General features: G+C 43.8%; 1 protein-coding gene across 1 annotated transcript; it reads left to right on the plus strand.

The window, feature by feature from the left end:
- The first annotated feature begins 1,568 nt into the window (after positions 1-1,568).
- LOC147463452 (NADPH--cytochrome P450 reductase-like) lies at positions 1,569-8,574 on the plus strand. The gene is made up of 18 exons (XM_086488959.1): positions 1,569-2,226; positions 2,558-2,620; positions 3,568-3,644; positions 3,727-3,784; positions 3,863-3,949; positions 4,050-4,086; positions 4,168-4,237; positions 4,317-4,514; positions 4,626-4,718; positions 4,796-5,027; positions 5,131-5,214; positions 5,530-5,681; positions 5,814-5,910; positions 6,109-6,261; positions 6,415-6,492; positions 7,236-7,358; positions 7,454-7,567; positions 8,100-8,574. Exons 1-18 carry the CDS (start codon positions 1,975-1,977, stop codon positions 8,178-8,180), a joined length of 2,049 nt encoding a protein of 682 aa, XP_086345085.1. The 5' UTR covers positions 1,569-1,974; the 3' UTR covers positions 8,181-8,574.
- Positions 8,575-8,859: the final 285 nt, after the last annotated feature.

Genomic DNA, 8,859 nt, shown 5'->3' on the forward strand with positions numbered 1-8,859 from the left:
CACCATGGATAGGGTTACCAACCCATATAATCAAACATCTCAACAAAGAGCCCAAGCAAAAGGGTTGATAGTGCTAGTGACTAGCTGGCTAACTTTTGGGTGTGTAACGAGCAATCGTCCATCCCAAAAAGGAATGAGCATGTTGCATTTGGGGGTGGAAACCAACCAAGTTAAGGCTTGAGCACCCCCTCCTTAATTGTTTGGGGATCATTTAAAGCTTGATGATGAGTAAGCTCAAAATAAAGCTTGAAAGGTTGAGGAAATGTCACTTAGACTGATCTTCTGCTTTGGATTCTCAGCTAGTATGCCTAGCAATATGTTGTAGGGTTGCGGCCTTCTGATGAATGATCTTGAGGCGCACTAAACACAGCCGCACAAAAAGCGAGGCGCAATAAACTCGGCTAGCAGAAAAAACGAGGTGCGCTGCTGTGTTTTGAACCGGTGGCCTTGCTGTCCAGGTTGAGGGTCGGTTAGGCTAACCACCTCACCCATGCGCGCATCATGTATGCCTAGTCGCTTTTATGGTCTTATATTGTGAGGTGATATGCATTTTCCAGGCTGTCCAGGTTTAGTGCTCGTCCAGGTTTAGTTTTTGATTTGACTGTTGTGGCTGTGATCTCCTCTGCTTTCACGCGCGAGCTTCTCCACCTTTGATCCCATTGCCCCCCCTCTTAAATATGGGTGTTACTTAGGCCCCTGTCACATTGAGACAGGCGGCCACACACCTTTTTGGAAGGAGACCACGCAAAGACAGTGACATTAGGTTGCTCTTAAAATATTAGCAAAGTAATGTCTTTCTCTGCAAGCAAATTGGCTTTTAGCCAAGTGGTTAGGCATCCGTATTTGGGGCTGACGGACAAAGCTCAAACCCAGTGAACTTCACTCGTGCGCACGCTTTTTGCAGTGTGCCGCTTCCATGGAAAGTTGGCCGGCCTCTCTTGCCCGCCCCTCTAACAAGTGCTCGCCGCCACCTTTTCACTTTTTCATGGCGAACGGGGCGCTGCCATCTCAGCATGGCCTCACACACCCCGTCCTAGTGTGAGAGGGGCCTTAGTCCTGAGGAGGTGAGAATTTATAGATACTTGTGAAAAGCTATTTGGTGTGATGAATGTGCAGTTCGTGAACAACTGGGTCTGAGGCTGGGCGAGCCGTGAGGTACCAGTATACCTAAAGAGAAGTTGGAACTAGCACAATAAAAACCTTCAAAAGGAACAGATTGGCACGTGGACCTTGCTCTATCTTGGAATTCTAACCAGAAAATTAAATCAAAAAATTTAGCACAGCTATGATGTAACTCTTGTGATGTAATAACGCTAGCGTAAGCACCACATTCGACCAATCAGAAAGTGCCACGTCACTAATGGACTTGGTCAGCCGGTGAGCAGTGGGCATGTCAAATGGGGCAATGGGCTGTAGGCGGTCGGGAACTGCCTAACACAAGCTGCAGCCGGCTACAGCCTGTTCGGAGAGTCTCTGCCACAAACGCGGGGCGTATTTATATATAGGCCTATGTTAAAAACACACTCTTGCAGCCTTGCTCTCGTGAAGGTGACCGTCTATAGTCGGTCGCGATTGGTGGACACGCATTTTGACCCCCTCTAAATACTCAGTCGTCCTCTTCCTCCCCCTCCTGTCCCTCGCTGCCCGCCATAGCCGACAAGCTTCTACGACGACGAGTCTTCCTTAGCGTGGACCTTTTGCTTGCTGCTGGCTTGCCTTGTCCTTCAAATTCGCCCATCAGAAAGCACTTCCATCAGGCCAGCAGCTTGCACTCCAAATCAAGCGCAACCGCTTTTCTCTCTCCATCAATTATTGGCAGATCGCCATCTCTGCTTTCTGCAGATCTTACCTGTGCATTTGTGCTATCGTCATTTCTGTCTCTGCGTTCTTCTGTGAGGGGATTCTGAACCCTTCAAAGAGTAATTCTATCAGCGGGTTTTCCCACATCGATCTGAGTACAAAGTTTCCATAGCGATGACTCAAGCTGTGCCCATACCCATCACAGAGAACCCCCTGTTTTTACCAGGCTTAGCGGCGATTTTTCTTGCTGCAGCTGCACTTTTACTATGGCGTCTCACAGGGGGTGAAAAGAAGAAAGAAGTAGAGCAAGTTGCTCCTAGGAAGCTTGCTGTGCAGGTGCCTGAGCCAGAAGTAGAGGATTTGACACAGAAAAAGGTGACCGTATTTTTTGGAACTCAAACTGGCACTGCGGAGGGTTTTGCGAAGGTATGCTGCCATACTTTATCTACACTTAAAATTCTCGTATGCATGGTTGTGCTGATGTGATGCTCTGTTAGATGTGAGTTTTGCAATGGTCGTTGAAAAAATGATGGTCACATTGTTGAAAAGCATGGTTTTCAAAGTCTACTGCATGTTATGGTGTTTCATCCTTTCATAGGCACGCCTTTGTTTGCTATGGCCCCTGCAGTCCCACAGGTTGTGTATGATCTTTGGATTTGCCATTTGACAAATTTTCCTTTGGTTTACATTTTATAATTGTTTGTTTTAATGTTGGAATTGGATTTTTCTGCGAGCTAATTCAATGACACTTCCTCAGGCACTAGCAGAAGAAGCAAAAGTTCGATATGATAAAAGAGTGATCTTCAAGGTGGTGGATTTGGTGAGGCTCTTGTCCTGGATTACCTTTGTTTGTTATCCTATGATCATCCTTACTGCAAAGTAATACGTCGTCTGCTGAGAGTGAATCTTCATGTTGCACTCGTTAATTAAACACTCGTTAATTAAAATCTTTTTAAAGATGAAAATAATTCTACAATAGGAATTGATGACATTTTTTGTGGTGTTATTGTGGCATGTGACCAAACCTTCTGTGGAAGGGTAGTCCACAGAGAAATAAAATTTTCAATGGACCACTGGCTTGTGCCACAGTTAAGTTTTTTTTTCTTTTGGCTAGAGGACAGGCCTCAGACAGAGCTGCAGTTCAGCTCTACATCTGAGGGGACTGGTTAATGAGTGTTGTCAAAGCTCTCTTAAGTCAATGGTGAAAGATGACTCAAAGAGATCAAGGCCTCTTGATAGATGCAGGAGTTTGTTCGTGTGTGTGTGTGTGTGACCTATGCAGGAGTTTGCACCCTTGGGGAGGGGTGGAAGGGAGTTTGGAACAACCCATGTGCTGTAAGGGCCACACTAGAGGCTTAAGAGTTTAGAGACTTAGTTCTTACTGTGACTTTTGAATATGTCAGTGTAAGTGATGTGGCACTTGTGCATGTGTTTCCAGGATGGAGAGCCTTAATGTAGGGAAGTTTTAATGGGACCAAAAAGATCTATTGTCCAAGACACTTGGGGCCTTTAAACCAGAAAATTTATGAGTGTTTCTATGACACACTGTGGCAATATAATTTGGGGTCACTTGCGGCTTTTTGGCCATTGGTTAAGTACTGAATCTATCCATTCTCTCCTAGGTGTCGAGGTTTTGATCATCAGCCGAGTACTATCTCACCAGTATTGTTTTGACTCAATTTGAGCTTGCTTATTGTCGCTTTGTTGTGTGTGAATGCGGGCAATTACGGGATAAATGATACAAGGACCAATTGGGTTTGTCTACAGGATGAATATGGTGCAGATGACGATGAATATGAAGAGAGGCTCAAGAAGGAAAAATTGGTTCTTTTCACACTTGCTACGTAGGTGCATGTGCTTTTTGCTGTTCTATGTGCTTCTTTAGTTGACCAGAACTATCATCTTACCGTTTTCTATTCACCGCAGATATGGTGATGGTGAGCCTACTGACAATGCAGCACGATTTTACAAGTGGTTTGTGGAGGTATGCATGTTTTCTCCACTCAGTCTACTGTGTTTTAGTCTGATCTGTGAGAGGTGATATCGTTTTTTACCATCTCAGGGGAAAGAGAGCCGAGGAGACTGGCTTTCGGGCTTGAACTATGGTGTCTTTGGCCTTGGCAATAGGCAATATGAACACTTCAATGAGGTTAGAAGGGTGCATTGGTTATGATGTATGCTGCAGTAAGCGGCTTTGCTTCGCTGCAGTGGATTAAAGAGTAGACTTGATTGTGTGCTGTTATCTGTAGGTGGCAAAGAAAGTGGACCAGGCTCTGCTAGACCAAGGTAAGCATGCAAATTTCCTGCTCCTTCAACTAGGTGTGCGGGTTTTGTACATTGGTTAAATCATTTATGGGGCTATTACAGGTGCCAAGCAATTAGTTCCTTGTGGACTGGGCGATGACGATCAATGTATTGAAGATGATTTTGCTGCCTGGTAAGGGTTTGTGAGTCTTTTTAGGCACGTATTCACGCTCCACCAGCTCTTGAGTAATGGTCAAGTGTTCTGATACCAGGAGAGAGCAGTTGTGGGCTGCTTTGGATCCTTTGTTGATTGATGCCAATGATGCCACCCCAGCAGTTACGACGCCCTACACAGCGGCTATCCTTGAGTACCGTGTAGTCATTCATGACAACGAAACCAAAGTGGTGGAGGAGATGTATGATCCCAAGGTGAATGGTCATGCCATGCATGATGTCAACCATCCATGCAGGTTATTACATTTCCATGTACTATGAACCAGGCTTCATACAAGTTTTGAGCTCTTTGTTTGTAGTTTAAAGTAGTAAGTTGCTGATAGTGGTTTACCTATTTGTATGAGCAGGGCCAATGTGGCTGTGCGAAGGGAGTTGCATACACCTGAGTCTGACAGATCGTGTATTCATTTGGAGTTTGACATACGTAACACTGGCTTAATGTGCGTATGAAGACTGGTTATTGATGTGAGTGCAACTTTGCTCTTGAAAGCATGGGAGTAAGTTTCATTCTATGCAGGTATGGGACAGGAGACCATGTCGGAGTATATCCTGAGAACCTGCCAGAGAACGTTGAAGAGGCTGCAAAGCTACTTGGGTATTGTCTGGACACGAGATTCACACTGCATGCAGATGATGAGGATGGGTCTCCCCTTGGTGGAGGGGGCTCACTTGTGCCACCATTCCCAGGGCCATGCGATTTGAGAACTGCACTTGCTCGATATGCTGACCTGATTACTCCCCCAAGAAAGGTAAGAGGAAACAGGAAGCGTTTTATCTTTCTTGTGTGCCTAATATTGTTATGACATGCTCTCTGTTGCTCCCTGGTGCTTAGTGGTTTCGAAATGTGTGCAGGCTGCATTAGCAGCATTGGCGGCCCATACCTCTGATGCTACTGAACGTGACAGGTTGAAATTTTTGGCCTCACCGCTTGGCAAGGTCTGGAAATTGTGTCTTTTCTGCATTTTATATTTCTGCAGGAAACTGCTGGTTGTAAAGAAGTTTGCTCTTTATTGGCTTACTGATGCCTTAGGATCAAACTCCAGAGGAATTTTCTTGTCTCTTACCAAAATCTTGGGTTGTATGCGGTATTTTAGCCTTGGTAGCTTGCCTTGTTGATTTGGATTAGCTGCATGATTGTTTTATCAAAGATATTCTCTTCTCATCTGTTACCCATCATTTCTAGAATTTTATTTTTTCTTCAATACATTAGAAGGACATCATTCTCACCTGAGGTAGATGAATCATGAACAGGACGAATACCAACAGTGGATTACTGCAAACCAAAGAAGTCTTTTGGAAGTTATGATAGAATTCCCTTCAGCCAGGCCACCTCTAGGTGTCTTTTTTGCTGCCGTTGCTCCTCGCCTTCAAGCTCGCTACTATTCAATTTCATCATCTCCAAGGTAAGCCTTCTTTCTAAATTTCTAAGTCTGTCTGTTCTTGGACTTCTGGCACATTTTTGCAGATTAATGATGTATGATGTGCGACCCGTTCATCTCTAATGCGTGTTGTGGTGATTCCATGTTTACTCACAGATTTGCACCCGATAGAATTCATGTTACCTGCTCACTTGTTTATGGGGTTAGTCCAACTGGTCGCTTCCACAGAGGTGTTTGCTCAACTTGGATGAAGGTATGTGACACTTGGAGAGCATTGTGTGGCTTTAATGGGAAATTGTTATCTTTGTTAGTTATGTCCACAGTGGTGAGTACGTAAAGCGTCTATTTATTGTTAGTTCCAGACTTATCTCATTAAGGCTAGTTTTGAAGCTTTTTGTCTGGTGTCATTGTTAATGTGTTAAATTTTGTCTCCCTCTATGTTTGCCTTCAGAACTCTTTGCCAGTGACTGAGGTTGGAAGTAAATGCAGCTGGGCACCGATCTTTGTTAGGCAGTCCAACTTCAAATTACCAGCGGATCCCACTGTTCCAATTATTATGGTGGGTCCTGGTACTGGTCTGGCCCCATTCAGGGGTTTCTTGCAGGTAAGTAAGGTCATCCTTTGTGTTTGCTAGTGGTGGATCTCTGTCTTGAAGCTGGTCTAATGGTTAAGAATATTTCTCTTCTTCTTCTTCTTCTTCTTCTTCTCTCTCTCTCTCTCTCTCTGTCTCTCACACACACACACACACACACACCAGGAAAGGGCATACTTGAAGGAGTCAGGTCAAACATTGGGACCTGCATTGCTGTTCTTTGGTTGCCGAAACCGGAAATTGGTGAGCTTCCTGTGTTCCTGTTTTATTGTAGAGTAGGTGTGGTTGTAATGTTAAATAAGTGCTTGAAAAAACCGAAGTTTAGTTTAATCCTACCTATAGATTTGAAATCTATATACCTAGAAAGTTTGATTTACCTCTAAATTTTAAATTTGAAGGTGAGAAATGCTACAAAATTTAGAGAAATGTACTGTAAAAACCTTTAAATATAGTCAGTTTACCTCAAAATTTTCCATCTATAGCCTTTTCAAGTTTTGTGAAGAAAGCTTATTTCTAGCATTGTGTTAAATGTTACAATTACAATGATTGTTCAGATCCTGTGTGGTAAGCACGCGGAAGGAGGGAAAACTATGTAGGTTAGGTCGATGATTGACATTGAGTTTTGTTAATATTTTGGTTTATATGGAGCGGTTGAAGGGAGGGAATTGTCGACTCTAATGTTATCAAAAGGTTGCTAGGCTTCCCTTTGTTCTCATTTGTGTTGGAATAACGTGCTGTTCGTGCTTTAGACCTATGAATTCATTTTGGCCAGCAAAGTATGGCCAAAATGTTTGCAAAAGAATTTGTAGTAGCAGGGCTTTTGGCTATATGTGCTATGAGTTACCGCAAGTTCCATATGTGATGTGTCTGGGGATGTGTCTCATAGTTGCTGCGGAAGGGCCATTCTACAATTTTGACAAGGATTTTGGCTTTTATGGACTGGTGTATATTCAAGATTCTCATTCTTCCCGGCAATGGATTTTCAGGATTATATCTATGAAGATGAGCTCAATGGATTCTTTGAGAATGGTGTAATCTCTGGACTCTCTGTTGCCTTTTCCAGAGAAGGGCCAACAAAGGAGTATGTCCAGCATAAGATGGTCGGACAGGTATGCTAGGCTTGGGTTTGTTTCTGTGGATTTGGATATTGGTTGCATTGTCAGCCCACCATTTACCATGTGTTGGGGAATATTCCATCTCACAGGCTTCCACTGTTTGGGAGATGTTATCCGGTGGAGGTTACCTTTATGTTTGTGGGGATGCCAAAGGCATGGCAAGGGATGTGCACAGGACTCTACACACAATCATCCAAGAACAGGTTAGTGGGTGTCTGTCGTTTTTTATTTCTACATAGGCAGGTGGTTTTCTGCAAACCCACATTTTGTATAACATGTGCCTTCCCTAGTTGGCCTATCTCTGAGCATTTCTTAGCTAGTGCATTTTGAAATCTGCGAAACCCCCCCCCCCTCCCCGGGTGCACCTATGCATGCTGCATTATACTCCCTGTTTGGTACTGGATGGAGTTGGCTAGTCTTTTGCATACCATGGTTGTACTCCCCTGCACATATAGTTTCACATCTGTTAGAGTTTGTCTTCCCGCTCAACCCTCACACGTGTACACATCCCCTTGTCTGTGTTATTTTTTAGCATGTTTATTTTCAGCACTTATATCTTTTTGTCTGGATACTGAGAGGACACACACACACACACACACGCACACACATGCACATGGTTCTGCCTCATAGGCCGACTTCTGCCCCTAGAAGATGTTAATAAAGCTCTCTCTCTCTCTCTCTCTCTCTCTCTCTCTCTCTCTCTCTGCCCTTAATATACTGGATTTGCGTTTGCAGGATTCTGTTGACAGCACAAAGGCCGAAGCCATAGTGAAGCAACTTCAGACTGAGGGAAGATACCTTCGAGATGTGTGGTGATGTCTTTAAGCATCCTAGATGTACGGGGTGTGACAAGCATCTCGTATACAATTGCAAACACTGTGAATTGTCCATCTCATTGCCAATTTCTAGCAATTGTTGCTAGGCTCCTTCGTGTTACAAACATGTGCATTCCATCTTGAGGCCCTGGTGTGAGCTAGCAACATGAAGCAGTGGCAATAATCATCAGATTCTTTTGTAATTGAGACATATTGTGAAGGGTTGGCTTATGTAGCCTGCATAAGAAGGGCAGGAAGGTGTTCATGTTGGCCAAGGGTTGAACAGACTTCTATCTAGCGGTAGCAAATGTACGACTGCTCAATTTTGACACTGTAAGCATGGGATTAAGGATTTGTAAACTTGGAATTAATTTATTCTGTTTCTCTTTTGTCCACAGTAGGTTATCAATGTCCAAATCGGTTGAGTTATGTAGGTTCGTAGGAACACCACTATTGGTGCCTATTTTGGATAGTGATGTGAGAATCATGTCAAGTGTTTGATGAAGGTTTTGTCAATAACAATCATGCCAAAAATTGCAGTGATGCGTCGGTTTTGGAGTCCTCGTCATGAATTGGTATTTTGCTATTTGAGAGGAGGGTGTGAATTCTTGTTGTCAATCCTTTCATGATACTCGCCAATTTAGGCATCACCAGTGTAGATAGGCCAGTTAGAACAGCAC

This window comes from Adiantum capillus-veneris, chromosome 2, assembly GCF_014529385.1.
Source record: "Adiantum capillus-veneris isolate H3 chromosome 2, ASM1452938v2, whole genome shotgun sequence".
Lineage (NCBI taxonomy): Eukaryota > Viridiplantae > Streptophyta > Polypodiopsida > Polypodiales > Pteridaceae > Adiantum > Adiantum capillus-veneris.